The 19,331-nt window shown below is 40.0% G+C and overlaps 1 protein-coding gene across 1 annotated transcript in view; it reads left to right on the top strand.

Moving 5' to 3' along the window:
• Positions 1–19,331, top strand: part of RFX3 (regulatory factor X3) — a 220,370-nt gene that overhangs the window by 128,668 nt on the left and 72,371 nt on the right. Inside the window, exon 2 of the mRNA XM_018562046.1 lies at positions 4,887–5,011. Within this exon, the coding sequence (XP_018417548.1) occupies positions 4,895–5,011 (117 nt within the window). The 5' untranslated portion in view covers positions 4,887–4,894. The remainder of the gene's footprint in view (positions 1–4,886; positions 5,012–19,331) is intronic.

Genomic DNA, 19,331 nt, shown 5'->3' with positions numbered 1-19,331 from the left:
ATTACAGCATCTACTCAACAAGGATTGCATGGGATCAGCACACAGCCGTTGTAGCAGGGACAGCAGCTTAAACAAGACATGACCAGTCTATGTTGAAACAAAACTTTCATTTTAAAGTGCAGTTTCAGTGGTTCAACACTGGCAGTCTCAAAATCTGGGAAATCAACCAAAATACATTGTGTGTATGCTTAAGCATGCCCATTAGCTCTGAATGATTGGCTTTGGAAAGTTGGCAAAGGAGCTGTTCTCCCTGAACATGCTTTAGCATTCTAATTGATCCTCGGTGAGGCCTGTCTGTAGAGTTGATCACTTATAAAGTACATCTAGGAGAATATTTAACTAGAGAGGATGACAATTTTACTCCAAAGACTCATCAAGAGCTAAATGCTTTGATAACATTGTTTGGAATCAGTGTTCTCTATAAGCAGATGACATTATTCTAGAAATGCCACTGTAAAATAAAGCCTACTTGTTACATTAAACTATATTTAAAGGGACATTAGACATTAATTAGACAACTTTTGTTGAAGATTTTTTAAATAAAATAAATGTTTCTGGAACTTTTACAAAATAGTTTAATATACATTTGAAGCTGATATGGACAGAGTTTTAAATAGCTAAGGGAATGTTATTTTGTTCAGTCAGTGTTTTGATCCAGATACCACTGTCAGAGAATACAACCAGGTTCTCAACCTCCACTGAAGTAGCAGCATGGCCTAAGAGCATTAGTTTTTTAACTTTTTAGTTAACTTTTGATGAGCTCTTTTTTCTTCTATTAGCATGTTCCATGGCAGCACATATGCATTACAGCAGAGCTTGATTGGGTTCTAGTGCTGCCCCTTCCCCTCCTGAAGTGAGCCCTGCTATCCGAGGAAAAGTGAAGCTGCAGTCGGCGGCGGACGGAGCCGCTATCACAGTGGCACGCCGAGTGGTGAGGAGAGAGAGAGCCGCTCGGCTTGGATCTGACAGCCATCGGCTCCATCTATCCTCACTGCAGTACTTGCTGCTGTTACAGCGGCTCCCTCCCCTCGCGGCTGAAGTGCTTTTTTCTCTTCTCCTCGGATCTCCCGCTGCCTCTGCAGGGGAGATCCAGAGGAGAATCTGAGCCCCCCTGTGCGTGGCCGAGCGGCAGAGGATCGGTACATATCAATGATATGTACCGGTCCTCTGTGCAGGACAAACACTGGAGCGATCAGCTGATCACTCCAGTGTTTGTAAATAACAGGGGACACCATACATCACTTCCTGTTTATTCATGAGTTTCTCAATGGGGAGAAGCACTCCGTCAGAGGCTCCTCCCCATTCAGAAACTGCTTGATAGTAAATATTTTCTGAATGAATGGGAAGCCTCTGTGCTTTCCATTCATTTAGAACAGAGGCTGCAGAAAAAGAGATTGAGGACTTTGTGTCCTCAATTTCTTTTTCTATTTTAAAAGGGAAATATCAGGGGGCTGTTTAGACCCCTAATATTTCCCCGAAGCCCCCCAACAGTAAAAAAAAATGTAAAATAACAATTAAATAAGTAATAATAAAAAATACTAAAAAATTAAATAAAAAATAAAATAAAAAATCCTGAAGGCAGGATGGCCAGGGTCCTGTTGGGGTCACACGACTGTTGGGGGGCACTTTTTTTTCTTGCCACGTGTGCAAAAGAAGCTGGCTACTGCTATGCTTCCGTGGTGCTCATGCGGCTGCCGGCTGAATGTGTCAGACGTCGCAAACGGAAAGGGGCGGGACACCTCTCCCCATGTGCAACGTCGGCCACACGAGCACCGTGGGAGGATAGGACGCCCGCGCCTCTAGAACGCACTGGAATGCGTTCAGGGGCGGGAGGGGGCATGGGGTTGCACCGCAGCCATGTCCCCTGCCCGCAGTTTGATCACCTGCACATTAGGCACATTAGTGCCTGCATTCCGGTCCAGTGTGATCTGCAAAAATAGTGCTTGCAACATTTTTGCAGATCGCACTGGACCGGAACACAGGCACCAATGTGCCCGGGTTCCGGGTGCAGACGATCGCACTGTGGGTGAGGGACCTGGCTGCGGTGCCATTGACTTCAATGCACCGCCCCGCCCCTGAACGCAGGTGTTTTTTCGTTGGTAGATGTCATTGAGCTCGTCATTTGAAAACTAGATCTCCAGACGAAAAATTGTGGGCGCCCCTGATCTAGGACAACATAGCTGATTTAGAAAAATTATCCCATTTAGCTCACTTTTCAGTTCAGCTATGTTGTCCTAGTTTGTTCTCTTCTCCTGCCTTCTCCAAACTCTTCACACTTTTGTGAATGGCTCTGTTGGTCTCCCTGGAAAGTAAAGTCCAAGAAATACATGATGATCCTTCCTTTGATAGAGTGGCAACGACTCTGCACTGCTTCTGAATTCAGAGCAGAGTTGTCACTCTCATGTAGACTGTGCCTGCCTGCAATACAGTGGTACGAGAAGATGTTGCAGAGGGTGTGGCTATTAGATTCTCACTGCTGATTCAGAAGCCTGCAGCTTGTTAATCAGCTGGCCACACCTACTCCTGCCCACTGCCTCATCTGCTGAAAATCTCCCACTGTAGGCTGCAGTGTCTGGATGGGGGGCATGTGAGGCACAAATTAAGGATTATTTGGCTCACTTAGGCAAAAAAAGTGTTTTGGTTTTTTGGGGGGTTTTTTTGCACCACATAGTAACTCGATTTGGGACCTGTTCAGTCTGTCACACTTGAGCCTTTAGATGTACTTTAACTCATTTTATATCTACCTGAAGATCCATTTTAAGATCTTATGGTCAGCAGTGATTTTTTTTCCAATTTAGCTGACTTCCTTTTGAAGTAATCCAAGATTAAATAATGCCACCTGTCACTTCCTTTAGCCTTAAATGTCAGATGACGTAGAAGAATAAACTGCACATAGTTATATTTAAATATATATATATATATTATTTTTGTTTTCACTATGACAACTTTTTTTATACCATTTGTATTAGTAGATTACATAATCTACTTTAAATGATCTTTTTGATCTTTAAATGTTTAGTCCTAATAATGCATTCAGCTTGAGTGTTTCCATGCCATTTAAACATGTTTTTTGGATTTTTAACAGCAGACACTGGGCAGCAAACATCTGGAAACATAAACCCTGATTAAAATTTGATCTTACAATACAGTGCATGTGATTATGAGTCAGCATATTTATCCATGAACTGCCCAATGCCTTAAAATTAAGAATAGGGAAATTCAGATAGAAATGTAACCACTTGCTGTCCGGAGCAATTTCTTACTATTTGCACACACAATAAAATCTGAAATATTGGCTAGAAAACAGCTTCAAACCCCCGAACAATTATATATTTTCTGAAAACAGACCCTGTAGAATAAATAAAAAATGCTAATTGCAATTTTTTATGTTGCCCAGTATTTGTGCAAATGTTTGTCAAACCAGTATTTTTAGGATAAAATACATTAAATTTAATTTAATGCATAGAAACAGAATATAATACTCAATTTGGTAACATATAAAAGATGGGGTCACGCCGGGTAAATAGATACCAAACATGTCAAGCCTAAAATTGCGTTAGCCTGTGAAGCTGCAAAAAACTACAATGCCCAAACTTTCCCATCGGGGACACATTAAAAGCTTTTTATTGCTCATCAGTTTAGTGTTAACAGTGATTGCAGTAGAATTATTGCTCTCTCTCCAACGTTCGCGACAATATGTAACATGTGGTTTTTTTGCAAGCAAGGCACACCAATGCGTTTTCGTGTATGTATGTACATGCATGTGGGGGGCAGGGACTTTTTAAAAAAAATAAAAAAAAATGTATGTTACTTTAGTTTTTCCATTTTTTTTAAACACTGTTAAAAAAAATGTACCCTAACTTTATTGCTATCACATAGGGCGCTAACAAACCCCCTATGTAATAGCAAATGGGGTATGACAGGTCCTCTTTATGGAGACATCAGACCCCTAATGTCTCCTAGGGACCCCAAAAAAGCTGATGAAGCGGTGATCTCAGAATGTGAACAGTGACACCGGACGTGATGTAATACACATTCCGGGTCCAGTGATCGGAGGAGAGATCAGCGGCTAGAAGCTTGGTGATCTTTCTCCGATCGATGTGGGGAGACCTACCGTGTCGGTGTTGGTCCTGGGTCCGCCCGGGGGACAGCGGCGCCTGGGGTAGCCAGGGGCGGCGTTAAGCACACTCCATCGATCAGTACAAGCAATCAAGCAGCTATATAGTCACCGGATCACTTGTACCTGAACAGCAATCGCCGGCTTTTTACCCTGATACCAAGAACACGGCTGCAGTAGCAGCTGTGTTCTTTAGTATAACACTTCAGTGGCCGGCCGTATATGTACGGCCACCCGCCTAAAGTGGTTAAGAATAGAAGAATAGTGAATAAATGCTTGATTCACACTTATTTACACCAACAAAAGGTTTGGATGACATTTCCACTGTTTGGGAAGTAAAACTGCAGCAGAAAACCTTGGGACACCTTTGTTGGAAGAAAGGTCTGTGATCGATGCCTAGTGCCTAATGTAAGCTGGGGGATTTTAGGGAATTATTTTATATTGTTTTCTGTAGAGAAAACGGAGATGTGCTGGTACTTATTCACTGTGGGGAGCTCAACAAATCGAAAAATGAATATTTAGATCCCCACCAGCTTTAGAGAATTTGGTAAAGTAAGTGTTTAGCCTATAGATTATGAACATTTAGTCTGTGTCTAGTTCCTAAATTGTTTTTTTCACAGCTAGACCTTAGGAGTTGTTCGTAAGTGTTCTGTCTCTAATATAAGGTATTATGCTTGATTTCATTTTTTTTCATGTAGTTCTATATTTATAAGAGATCAAAATGCCAAAATTTGGCACATTCTAACCATAAGGTTTAATTTACTTGCAGAACCTACCATGCAGACGTCCGAAACTGTGTCGGACACAGGTTCGACAGTGACGTTACAGACATCTGTAGCAGGTCAGGCAGCAGTGCCCACCCAGGTTGTGCAACAAGTGCCAGTTCAACAACAAGTAAGTGGCCATTGTTTATCAGAACAAATGACCTAATTTCCAATGAGATGAAAGGCTGTTATAAAGTAAACTTTACAGCTTGTAATTGATTGTATTAATACTGTATGCCAACAGTAAAGTTTGTTAGTGTTGTCTTGTATGCAAATATTGTATATCTTATGCAATAACGCTTCGAATAATTGTGATAATGGTGCAATGTGTGTATTCTATACATTCTGAAATAGTTAGATTTTTGCAGAATACTTTGAGGCTTATCTCAAAGAGAAATGAAGATCTGCAAAAGGAAAACCTTTACTGAAGTCAAACTGGTGAAATATCCAGATTTGTTCCTGGCAATTGCATTCTGTATATTGTTTTTGACCTAATTAATAATGCTTAGATATATTATGGAAAAAACAATTATGGAAAGGGTACAAATTGAACATATTTTCCAGAGAAACAGCAAACTGATCAGCAAAATCACAGTCATTTGTAGCTAAGCTTGTGGGTGTAATATAAACAGACGTGGACAAATTTATTGGTGCCCTTACAGCTAATTGAAACAATGTTTCATTCCTCCTAAAAAGTTATGTAAATAAAATTATGTATACCTGCATGCCTTTGGCGTGTTATACAGTAAAGCAAAGAAAGTGTGAAATTCAATTATTGGTTATTCTACAAAGATATTCTGATATGGCCTGGACACATTTGTTGGTGCCCCTAGAAAATATTATAAATAATTGTATAATAGTGATATTTCAAACTGTTTTCTGTAATTATTAGTATCACGCGTGTCTTTAATCTTGCTATTAGTCAGCCTATTTAAAGGATTAAGTACTTGTGCACGCAAGGGTTAAGTACTTGTTTTGGTCTAGGGTCTAAAATAAAAAAGATATACTCACCCAATCCTCAGTCCCATGGCCACCTCGCTCCCCCTCTACTCCGTCTGAATGTCCCTCGGCAACCTCACGTCCAGTGCAAGTGAATGGACATGATGACGTCACAATTCCTTAGACTGCCAGAGCCTGGGGCAGAAAAGGCTGCGAAGACTGATCTAGCAGCCAGACGGGACCGAGGATTGGGTGAGTATAGCTTCTTTATTTTAGACCCTAGACCAAAACGAGCAGTTAACCCTTTAAGTGCAGGGGTAGCCCCACTGCACGGGTTAATGTTGGAAAAAAAGTAGTAATGGGCCAGAGAAAACAAAGGAGATGAGTTGTCTGAGAAGATCAGAAATAAATTAGAGACCAGCATATCAAAGGTAAAGGCTATAAGACCATCCCCAAGTAGTATTATGTTCCTGTGACTACAGTTGCAATTATATGGGGCATTTTAAGTACCCTGGGAGTGTAGCCAACCTCCCTGCAGCCGTAAGAGGAAAATTGACAACAGATTTAACAGAGGATAGTTTGAACGGTAGATAGAACAAGGAACTTCCAAAGAGATACAAGCTGAACTCCAAGGTCCAGGTATGTCAGTGTCAGATTGTAGCATCTGTCGCTTTTTGAGCAATAGTGGTCTCAAATAAAGAAGACCCAGGAGGAATCCACTGTTGAAAGAAAAACATAAAAAAGCCAGACTAGAATTTGAATAAATGCATATTGTCAAGCCACAATACTTCTGAGGGAATGTCATTTGTATAGATAAGACAACACTGAAGCTTTTTGGCAAGGCACATCAGCTCTATTAAGCTTGGTTATTTTTGAGGGGCTGCTTTGCTGTGCTTTCCATGGGTGCCTTGAAACTTTGCAAGGAACAATGAAATCTCAAGACTATCAAGGAATTCTGAATTGAAACCCAGGTGTGAACCCAGCCTTAAAGGCAATCACTGTACACAAAAAACGAGCAGAAAAAAAAAATAGGCACATTTTTTCTGCTTGTTTTTCAGCTCGTTTTTTGCAAATGTTTTGGCACGTTTTTTCGTTCAATGAAACGCGCGTTCAACGCTCGTTTTTTATACCTCCCTGGCGGTATGATTTTTTTTCCGTTTATTTCCTCTATCTTTTTTTAAATTAAACTTTCAAACCTTCCGCCGGTTCCGCCCCCCTGCGACGTGGCCGCTAGCAAGGGACGGAACCCGGAAGTTGGCAGCGGCCGGAGGACACAGCAGGGATCGCGGACAAGGTAAGTCCTACACTGTATTCCTGAGTGTGGCTCGGGGTTACCGCTTTGTTAACCCCGAGCCACACTCGGGAATACCAATGGATCAGCGCGTTTCCACGGACTGAAATACGCCCAGATGGGAACCATGCCCATATGGATTCATGGGATTTCACTTGCTGAGCGTTTTTCAGCAATTCGATCAGCACTGAAAAACGCCCATGTGTGAACCCAGCCTAAAGGTTGTACAACAAAATATTGGGTTATGGGTCTCATGCCATTTTCATTGGTTGTGTTATTTAAAATATTCTGTTACATCAAAAATCAAAGGTAAAGTCTGATTTTTAATAAATATGTACTGCCAGTTTCAAGTTTTTTAGTTAATACTTTTTCTTTTTTCAACAATGTAACAATTTCAGAGAAAATTGTGGGTTCTTCTTTTTTGGTGGAAGGTTACCAACAAATGTGTTCACACCTGTAGATATATCATACTCTGTTTAATGTGTTCACAAGTTAGCATAGACACCTGAGTAGACTTTCTGATATGCATTGTAATTTTGAGAAATTATAGATGACAAAACCTGGGCTTATTTTCGTTAGTGTCAGCTAAAATAATTTTCTACTTTTTGATCAATCTCATTCCATTTTCCATAGCCAGTTAAAGCTGTTACAAGCAGCTCGCACCATTAACAAATATGTAAAACCAAGTACTATCAACTATAAGGTATGACAAATTCTAAGGCACAACTACATCTGTCTAAGTCAAGCAGATATTGTAGTCAACCAGCTTTGTCCAACTTTGATCAACTAGACTAGAAGGAAGGAAAGGAGGGGTGTAGAAAGAACTTCAGTGTCTCCAGCTACACTCCACATCTATGTCTCCATTAAGGAGGGTTGTTTCAAAGCTAATTACTGCTTGTGAAGAATACTTGAATGTCCATAGCCTGGCCACAGGTTTACTTTGGGGGAGTTTTTGTGGCAGTCTTACCACACAGCAGGCTCTTAAGAGTAATCTATAAGTCTTTTCTCTCTCTCCGCATAAAGGACTCTCCAAGGAACTTTTTCTTTCTCACTTCAAGTGATTTCATTTTAATTTTGATGCAGTCTCTATCTATATTCAGACAACAACCTATCTTTCGCCAGAGTATCCTAACAAATACCATTTTCTAACTGGGTACTACCTATATGTGGCAGGCTCGGCAAAAACAGTAGAAGTGTATCATGTTAGAACAGTGGCTACAGAATATAGGCTTAAATGAGAACTATGAGGAGAGTGATTTCCACTCATCCTCATAGTTAGAGCCAACCTGTGACAAAGAAGCTGTCACAGGTCGGCTATATTTATCGGGAAGTGAGCAGAAACATACCGCCGATCCGCTCACTTCCCGATCATCTCCCTGCAGTGAGCGGTGACTGTCAGTGCTCTCTCTATATCGTGGGGAAATAGCCCGCGATATACTGAGCTTTGGGTCACGGGAGGAGGTTCGTATATGTCCTCCCGTGACCCTAAAGAGTACTGTGGGAAAAACACTTACCCCATAGTTCTCTTAAGTTGGAAAATATCTATCAACAAAAATGAACTCTTCATTGTCGGAAGGGCTGATTGTTTCCCCCTAGGTGCACCCCTGATTAGACTTGATGACTTGAACGAATGGCCTGGCAAGCGCAAAGGTCTTGATACCCCCATTCCCCTCTTTTGGTGGGGTCCACTTGTCTAGGTGGGGACATTGCATCTAAAATAAACTACTAGGAATACAAACTATTCTTTTCTGCCGTCAGATGTGTTATGCATGTTGGAAGGTAATATAACTATTGTCTAGAGCTGCAGCTAACGATTATTTTCAAAATCGATTAGTTAGCCGATTATTAAGTTCGATTAATCGGTTAATCGGATAAACAATAAAACTAATTTTAAAAAATGGCTCCAGTGATGTCTACTTGAAATTTGGCATTATAATGTTTAAAAGTACATGGCTTTTATTTTAATTAAGCCTATAAATGGATAGAGTATCACATAAATTATTTTGAACACTGTTAGAGTAGACAAGGATTAATGCTTCTTGTTTTCAGAAAGCCAATAGTGTGACATTTCCTTATGTCTGAAATCAGACTGATAGATGCTTTTGAACTACATGGCCCTTTCATTGTGCTGATCAATTTTGCAATCAGTTGTTTGCTGAATTATAGTACTTTATCATATGTGTTGTTTGAGCAACGCAAGAGATATATTCTTCTCATAATGTCTGAAATTAAAATAAGATATTTCTGTTAACACAATTAGTGGACATTTATTGGGATATTTTCTGCATGAATGGGGCATCTATCAAGTGAAAAGGCCAGCTTTGACTCATTTATACATTTATTAATGGATTTGCCACATCTTTGATTATTATATGAGCACGATTTGGGTAAACTTTAAGATACATTTATGTATAGCATTTCTACACTTCAAAGTGTTGCTAAAGGGATTTACCAACAGCAAGCCAACAAATTTCAACTGACAATTATCATGTGCAGTTTAGAAAATTTTCAGCAGGTATCTGACTGTTCCTGTTTAAATATTGTAAACTTGTCTCATTTGCCAATCTGTGGCATTTTCTGTGGTAAATATGTCACAGATGCTCTAATGCCCTAATCTGCTAATTTGTGCTTTTTCATGCACAGCATCTGATTACTGCAACAGGCTAGTGAAGCTGTTGTTGAGCTACATGGGCAGCCTGCTGACAGTAGCACTCTGTAGGTATCCTCTTGGTCTGCAAGCTACACATGTGATCAGAGTGCTGCTGGCAAAAATGTTTATAAAGAAGCAGCTCTGGGGAACATAGGGTGAGGAGAGGGTCCACTGATGGTGTTTTGAACTGCTCGTTGCACGCTGCTCAAGTGTGCAGCCAGAGATGTGTCAAGCCAGGCATTGATCTGCCAGAGTTATCCTGTTGGAGATCTGGTGCAGGACAGAGGCTTATGTCTGCAGCCAGAGATCCAAGCCAGGGCTTTTGCTTCAATGGAAGATCAGGAGTCAGAAGAGGGTGAATGAAAATTAGTCGTGGCAGATTGGAGAGCAGGGATAGGGGTGTGAGAGGCAACCACCCTCTCTTGCCGCACTATTTACTTGAAGATGCACCATTTTCAAATTTGGTCCATACCAGTTCTTGCTTCTGCGACAGATCTGACTCTATTTTCTGCCACAATCTAGCTCACAGCACATGCTACTGATGTGCGAAAGGGGGCAATCATTTGCCAATTGAGGCGCTAATCATTAAATGTCACAGTGATCTTAAATGATCTGAAACGGAAAATTCAAATAACACTTTTGTTTAAATAGCACACATTCCTGCGCTGCAACAGTTTGGAAACCAAGGCAATGGAGCTAGTTACTAGCAAGTATGCTGCTATCTTTGAGGCTGACTAAAGGTGGTCATGGATCATTTCAGCCAGATTAAGCCATGCTCCTCAATAAAGCCAAAAAAAAAAAACAGTCTTAGGACACATTGCATTTCTTGTCCAATGTAATCCCAGAGTTTACCTTTTTTGGTTGACTGAGGCAGTTTTTGATCCGCTACTAGTACTCTACAGATCTCTAGAAGCCAAAGAAGAGATCTGTTTCACCTCAGTTACAGAGTAAATAGTGAATCCGGGGTGTTGCTGGTCTAAATGCAGTCTGCATGTGATTTCTATTAGAGGACAACTATTTTTTTTCATTTTTCTTTGCCCGTAGTTGGATTCACCAAAAGAGTATATGAAAAATTTACATTAAACTAGTATCTTCAAACGCTCAACTGAAAACCAAGCTCAGCCTTGCATAGTTTCATGCTTGTGGTCCAGTTAAGATCTCTCTACTAGGTCCCTTAAAAAGCAGTAAGGAGTCACAGGGAAAAAAACCTTGCACCATTTCAGCCAAAAAGGACAAATCAATTTTTGACATACTTCCCCTTCATCTTGTTATGTTTACACTGATTTAAAGACAGGAGACCTTTCTCTACTTTAACCCCTCTTATTTACTGCTTTCACTTGAACCTCTCATGTTTACGCTGATTTTTAAAATCGGGAGCTTTTTTCTCAGCCCTTCGCTGTAGACTTGAAAGTAGGCTTAGGATGCCCCTATATATGGTCGTAAGGTTTTTGTAGTTTGCTTATCAGAGCTTTATGTACAGCTTACCTGTTCGGTAGTTCAGATTTTCATCAAGACATAACTGTAGTGCATCAGGTTGTCTTGTGATCTGAAAACACCTTCTTCCAATGCACAACATCTGTTCTCAAACACACACTTTTTACAAAAAGCCTAAGAAAGAAGTAAAAAAACTTCCCATAGGTACCAAGCCTATATAAACCTGCTGTGAAAATGTGAAGTTGATGGATGATGCAGGAAACAAGTAAATGACACAGCACCATCTTCAACAAGAACGTTGCCAGTGACTCTGCAAGGTGCTCTTTGGAGTCTGGCGGCTGTGGATTACACAAAAAGAAGTTAGAGTAAATTGGGCAAACTTTCTGCTTTTAGCACAACTGTAATGTTTGCAAAATATGGTTAGCTGATCCTTGATTAGTTTCACCTGTTGCTTGGAATTACTCTTTAAAGTATGTCACCCCAAATTTTTTTTACTTGATATATGTGTGCATTTGCCCTTGGGGATATTTATTATTATCATTTGATATCTTTACATTGCCTTGTTTTCTTAGAACTGCCTCTGGAGTACCCTTAGATTTGTTGCGCAAAATGATGATCAGCATAAAAAGCTTTTGGCCTTTTTATTGCAAGTATTGTGTGATGGTTGGATCTAGGGATGTCCCGATACCACTTTTTCAAGACCAAGTACAAGTACTGTCCCTCATGTACTTGCCGATACCAATTACCGATACTTTTTCTTAAAGGGACATGTGACATTTTTTCAAAAACAATACAGACTAATGATTTTAGGGCAGTTTCTCACCAGTGCTGCGTGCATTGGAGGTGACAGGTTCTCTTTAAGGTGACATTAGGGGTCTTTTAGACCTCTAGTGTCACCTTTCTACTTCACTGGATTCACTGAATGTAAATACAGCAGGCAGTGGCTGGGAGCAATAGCCAGCCTGCTATTGGATATTTTAAATTGCAATAGCCAATAGCAGGCTGGCTATTGTGCCCGCCCACTGCCTGCTGTCAATCAGCAAAGGAGGGAACTGAAGACAAAGTTCTCAATCAGGTCCTCTCTGCTGATTGACAGCAGGCAATGTGGGGGGGGGGTACAATAGCCAGCCAGGTATTGCCTATTGCAATTTAAAATATCCAATAGCAGGCTGTCTATTGTTACAAGTGTCAATTCATTTTCCACATGATGAAACTGTTTGCACCAGCAGGAAGAAGAGACTGTCCACACAACACTTACCCCCGCCATGCTGTCACACTTCTGGAGAGGTCAGAGCGGAGAGGGAGCCCCGTTTGGTGGAGAGGTATCCCAGGGGAGGGGCTATGGGGGTCAATGGCCGAAGCTAGTTGAAAAAATGTAAACGGCCGGTATCAGATCTAGGCATCGGGGCATTTTCAGGAGTACAAGCACATCCCTAGTTGGATCATTTGGTAATGTTCATCCTCCATGTTTTTTAGGGGCAGTTCTAGACTGTACACGCTGGGCCAATTTCTTACTCTTCTGTATCAGAATTAATAATAATTATTAAAAAAAACCTTTGTATAAGCAAAACATGTGTCTCCTCACATGATTTCACTAAATCTAATTTTTTTAAAAGGAAATTTGTTCACCAAACAACTCATTATTTATCTCAGATCATTTTCCCCACAGGAAGTCCTGTCATATTTGTTATAGTTTTACATTACATGCATAATTACTATTAATTTTGACGCCTACACTTAAGCACCCAAGAAAGCATTATTTGTGTTTTTCTCTGTAATGTTTGAAAAGTGCTAGGGCTAGTTCTTCCTCACTGCAGGAGTAATTATGTAGCATAACTTACTAGTGAACAATGATACATTAAAAATGAGTTGAACAATATAATTAGCATGCTCAAATGTGAGAAATCTTGTAGTGTGCCAGTGCAATCCAGTCTAAAAAAGCTTACTGCAAAAATCCAACCAGACAAAAAGCATGTCAAGCTGAATTAATCCAGGAGAGCGAGCGTAGATTGCAAACATGGTGCATATTTTTAGAGCTTAATTTTAAGTTTCATGAGTTATAAAGTGACCTAAGTGAAATTATTCAAGATGAGTGGCTAAAATAGTTATGAAATAGATATTTTTAACGCATAATACTAAGTGAACCTTGCTTGTAGTAACCCAACCAGTGTAATATCTGACACTGATATAGATTGATTGATTGATAGGGTGGGGTTATCATCTGTTTGCTAATATTATTGATAACAAATATCGGCTTCTCAAGTGTTTAACTCTTTTCCATAAACTATATTGCGTTTAAAGATTACCCCAGCAACACTAGTGGTTAAAATATCTTTGATTTTACCCATCATGCCCCCTAACCAGACTCCAGTGCACATGGCTACCCTTTGAACATGTCAAGACATTTGAAAATCATGAGGGTCGCCTGCCTTTTTTAAACCCCTCAAGCCAGTCTTCTGAGGTTATGTTGCAATCACCTGCAATCTCTATTATTTTAGGGGTCCCCACCTCTGCTGACACTTAGCAATATCCCCTTGCCCTGGTATACCTCCTGGTCCACCAGCTCCAACTTAGAGTGTTCTTTCCTTTCAATTAACAGAACAATAACTATTGGCTGCCTTCCTCCTGGTCCATGCCATCAGCCCGTAGAGAGCCATGAAGGATGTGTGGGGATCTCAGCATGCAATGTTAAAAGGATGATTGATTATTAGAACGTACGGACATCTCTGGGGAATTCATAGCAGCAACTAATATCTTTACAGCTGACAGGAACTATGTGTCACAGCACTTTAACTGGGATTTCGATAATCTATCTATGATCCTGCAACTACAATTCACTTTCTGTCCAATAGCCATAACAGAAAATCCCTATAAACAAAGTGAAATTCTCTGGTGGTCAGCAGGGTCACCAGAACTAAAATCTGCATTGGAAGATTTTCCATCTAATCCTGTTCCTGATAACAACCCAAAAGTTTGGATTTTCTTTCACTTTCAGTGATAACAAGTCACATAACTGGGACACAGACAGCAAAAGTTGCACTTTAAATGCTCCATAGTTATCCTACCCAGTTCAAACCAGCAGGTTTTATTGTGCCTACTACATGCTATAGGACACATTTTACCCGGCATATACTACCAATTCACTGTATTACTTGTAGATTCTAAATCACTGTGTACAAATACCAGAAACTCATCTCTGGTTCACCTCACACTGTTTGCCAGACCTCTCATTGTGTTAGATATCACACAGTTTCCTCTCCTTTACCTTTTCTATATCTTTTCTGTCTTCTTGCCTTTACTGCTATTCTTTCTTTCCTCCTGACCTTGGGTTTTCCCTACTCATGCACTACTCCTGACCTTGGGTTTTCCCTTGTTTTTCTTTTGCAGGAATGGAATAGAGCTTGGGGCCAGGATGCCCATGTTTGCAAGCCTTCACGTTTCTGTTGCGTTACTGTTTTCCAAATTTTAGCTCAGACAGTACTCAGATCTTTGTCTCTCCCCTTTTAGCCTGCCTGCCAGTTATCTTTACATTCTACTACTCTGCCTGCTTCTGTCTCTTTCTGCTTTCATTAACCTAACAACTTTCTTCTCCCCTTCTCTCAGGCCTTGTTAAGTGCCATACACCTGTGTAACCCCTAATTGATTGCACCCAGTAATCCATGCAGTTGTTGTTCTGGTCTTTCTCTATGTACTGTTGCATAATCTTTGAAGTATGTGCATTGAGGTAAACCAGGGCTAGTTACCACTATAAATTATATAACCTGATGATGTAATCTGCCTACAACTTGAAGTGTCAGTGCAATATAGCACGTTATTTTTCCTAACCAAAAGCATTTCCATTAACCGCTTGAAGACCAGGTGTTTAGATCCCCTACCTGGCCAGGCCATTTTTCAGTGTTCAGCGCTGCAGTATTTTGACTGACATTTATTCCGTCACGCAACGCTGTACTGACATGAATTTTATACCATTTTTTGGGGACAGATAGAGCTTTATTTTGGTGGTATTTAATCACCACTGCGGGTTTTATTTTTTACTATATTCAGGAGAAATTACTGAAAATTTTGAGAAAAAAACGTTTTTTTTTTACATTATATACTCTACTGTACTATATAATATCCCAACACAACATAACTTTGAAGTTCAGCAGCTCTCCTCACAGTCCTTCCACTACAAGTACATTTCGGAACACTATAAAAGGCAATTCCAATGGTTTTAGACGGCATGCTTTTCTTTTTTTTGGATATATATATATATATATATAATCGCTTCTCTTCATCTGTGGAAACAGCTGAGTCTAATCTGAAATGGTCTCTCTTTCCTCTTTCTGCTTTTGAAGTGACAATCTTGTTGACTTTGGCTGTGGTAATGTTTTGCCTTAGTTTCTACTGTAGTTTAGACAGCATATTTTAATCTTTTTGAGGGGTTTTTTAGGTTAAAGAAAATGTGTTGATTCAGATGGAGTAATTGTCAACATTCTTCCCATTGATAGCTGAGCAGGATAAGATTTATACCTGAGACAAGGTATTCTGTAAATGGAAAAGTGCCAGGGGTGGATCTACACTTCTGCTAAAGGACTTTTTAAAAGACGTTTACTTTCAGAATTCAAGCTCTTCAATCACTACTTGTTATTATCCAGTGCTACTTACAGTGAACTTGTGGCCAGGCTGCGGACAAGTAAATTAACTCTAAAACAAGCCATCACTGACCTCAGAGGCACTGAAATCAAGCTTCTTCTTTCCTTCCTCTCTTCTGGCAGTTAGGAACCTGCCTGCCTTTTTTATGTAAATAAAAAACAGTACTCTAAGGCCCCTTTCACAAGGGTGCCTTCAGTTCTGGTCAGCGGGGATCCTAGCACAGATCTCCTGTTGATCAGAACTTTATCACCGTTGTCAGTTTTCTCCTCCGTCTTGCGATGGAGGAAAAGGAAATTACCGGGCCCATGTTGGTCTTTGGGAGGTCGGATGTAAACAGAAATGTCAATTTAAATCAGATTACCCCCGATCCTCCACGATCTGCCAAAACAGAACTCTGTTTTTCTGGACCTGGAGCGGAGTCGGCAGTAATCGAATCTAAAGGGGTGCACATCCATTTAGATCTGGCTGCCCATAGACTTACACTGGGCTTCCAATCAGATCCGCCTGAAAAACTGACAGCCAGAACTGATCAGAATGCCCATGTGTAAGTGAACGGTGCCTAAATTGTTGAGAAACAGAATGCAATTCTGTTGGGATCTTTGAGGGCCTAATACTCCACAGTGGCTGCGGCTAGAGAGCTCAGTGGGGGTTAGTTTTCAAGTTAATTTACGGCTTTTTATGAATACATAATTACTTAAATCTATCTACTGTCAGCAGCAGAAAAAAACTACTTTGAATTCTCCACCGAAATCCTTGGTCACATGATGTGTTGGGCCCAATTCTTCTATCATTTAGACCGTAAAGTGGGAGGATCCATCTTCAGGTGCCTGGTTGATATGGATAAATTCAAATGGCTGTCCAGTGGTGGGGTCCTCTCAGATTCCAGAAGACTGCAGTTGCATAATGGCATCACAAAGAAGGATAACAATTAGATGATTAAGCTGTGAGACCTGCTCCAGCACTGCATCGCCCATCTGAGAGACACATATGTCTGTGGCCACAAGTTTAATTTAGTTCAGTTCATTGCGATGATGGAAAAGCACACTTTTCTTCTGAAGTAAGGAATGTTTTCTAAAACTCCCATGCAATACTTATTTCTACAAGAAGTCAAGGCAATCTTTAGTTGTACCCAGTTGTTTGGATTGAGAAGATAATCTCAAAGCAGTTGGTTCTGTCAGGCTGGTCGCACTGAAGGAGAAACAGAAGGTTAATAAGCTCAAGAGTCAAATTCAGGTACTTGAACTGCTTAATTTGAAAAAATATATATATTTTGTTTTTTAACAACTACCTGGAGATTACATTTAAGGTTAGGGTCAGAGTTTATGGGTTAGAGTTGGGATTCGGCTTTAGGGGGTTAAATATTAGGTGTTAAGGTCTGTTCACACCCGATGCGTTGATGCTGAACTGGCTGCCTTTTCCAGCACAGCCCCAATGCACAAACAAGCCAATTTGCTTGTTTTATATCTGCTCAGTTCACACCAACCTGTGTGGTTCTGTGCGTTAAAAAAAGAAGTGCTGCATGCAGTACCTTTTTTCAGGGCATGGTTGTGCGACAAGGTACAGCTGCAGCATACCGTGCTGTGCTGATAGATTTTTATAAAATGTCGCATTATTACAGTTCTAAATCAGCACTGTACCTGTCATTGCACACCGATGGCCATGTGTTCAGCGTGGCTTGCTGGTATGAATGGGCCCTTAGGATTTCAGTTAGGTGTTAAGGATTCAGTTAAAGGGTTAGGTGAAGGGTTAGAGTTAGGATCAGGCAGGGTGCTAATGATTACATGATTAGGGTTTAGGGTTAGAATGAGTGGTAGGTTAAGTGTGAAGGGTAGCCAAGGGGTTAGGGGGTGTTTAGGACACTTTTTTTTCTATCTTTGTTTTTGGTAATAAAAGCCCCACACTGAGAACTACCAGGTGCCATGGATAGCATGACTTCAAAACCAACTTCTCACACATCTGCTATTATATTTTTGACCTCGAAGTTGATCCTTCTTGACCAGTCTACCAATAGCTATGTTTCTTATCCAATGTGGTATAAACATGTCTTCTACTCTGTTTGACCCTGTATACCATTAGGTGAGGGAATGGAGAAATAATGATCTTTGATTGCTTTGTTAATAATTTTATGATCTGGGCAGGCACTGATATTTTCATTCTTCTTTTTAGAGATCACAAAACTATTAACCCATAATATGAATATAGTGACAGGACTTCCAACTCTTAATCTCTTTAAAATACACCTGTGCTTCCTGTGGCCCTGCAGGCCAAAGCAATTTTTTTACTTAAATGCCTACCCACCCTCTAAATAAACTCTCACAACTGTGCCATTCTTTTCAGTCACCTAGAGTGAAGGGTAATGCCAAATACCCAGCATTTGACTTCGTTCTCTTCTTCCAACAATGCAGCACTGGGTGCCTTAGGAGCTATTTGCCTGGAACCAGTGATATCACAGGGAGCTTAATGTAATCTCTGACCAAAGCAACTCAAAGCTTACATAGGACCAAAGTGAAGGTAAGTACCTTACATATAAGCAGCTGGGGGCATCACAGAAATTATCCAGTTGCTTTGCCTTGCATGGGTAAATCACATAGCTAGTGTTTTCAATTCATGATGGCATAAGGTATCTTCCTCCTGCCATTGTTGGTGGCAATGGTGGGTGTATTTTACTTTAAAAATTTAGGAGCACTGTGGGTTCTTTAGGAATTTTGGAACACTGTGCTAGTGCATTCAGTTTTCCCTTGAGTAGAAAATGTGTTAATTTTTGTAAAATGTATTTCCTTAGTGGCACTGTATTAGCCTTGCTCCAGTGTGGATTTTTTTCTATGTTTATTAGAGTATGTAACTTTATTTTTTTTTACTTTTTTCTACTTCTACTGCTTAGTGGATGTGCAATTTTTTTTAGTTTTGTGTAATTTAAGTTAGGAATTTTAATTGATTATGCGCATATTGTGCAAAGACAAACTCTTAGCGACTTCCTTACGAGTACAGGAACCGTCAACCTGCCATATCACATTTTCTCGTTAGGTGGGGCTTTACACAAAATTTGAAACTATTGCTCCTGGTAAGACGAGGGACAAAATTTATACTGAAAGGTATATTTAAAAAAAAGAGTCAGTCTTTTTCAAATGGATAGGAATACAAAAGCATTTATCTTACAGACAAGTGTTTGCATGTTTAAACTTGTTCTTTTCTCACTGAAGCATATCAACTCCTGTTAATATACATCATATCTAACCATAATCAGATGCATCCTGTCCTGTTCGGTTAACTTTGCTTAACTGATAATTTATAAAGTTCTTGGCTGTCATGTTTCGTAAACTGAATTATATTTGGACCTTTTTTTTAATCACGGTCTTTTTGTACCTAATTTACTAATATATTAGATACCGAAAGCATTCATGAATCACATATAAACTATTAAATAAAATTAAAATTTTTCAAAAAATTGGGTAAAAAAACCCCAAAAATTATATATGTATATATATATATATATATATATCA

The sequence above is a fragment of the Nanorana parkeri genome, unplaced genomic scaffold, assembly GCF_000935625.1.
Source record: "Nanorana parkeri isolate BGI_ZX_2015 unplaced genomic scaffold, ASM93562v1 scaffold558, whole genome shotgun sequence".
NCBI classification, from domain to species: Eukaryota; Metazoa; Chordata; class Amphibia; order Anura; family Dicroglossidae; genus Nanorana; species Nanorana parkeri.
Note: the sequence above shows the minus strand (reverse complement) of the source record. Positions and strands in the feature narration are given on the sequence as shown.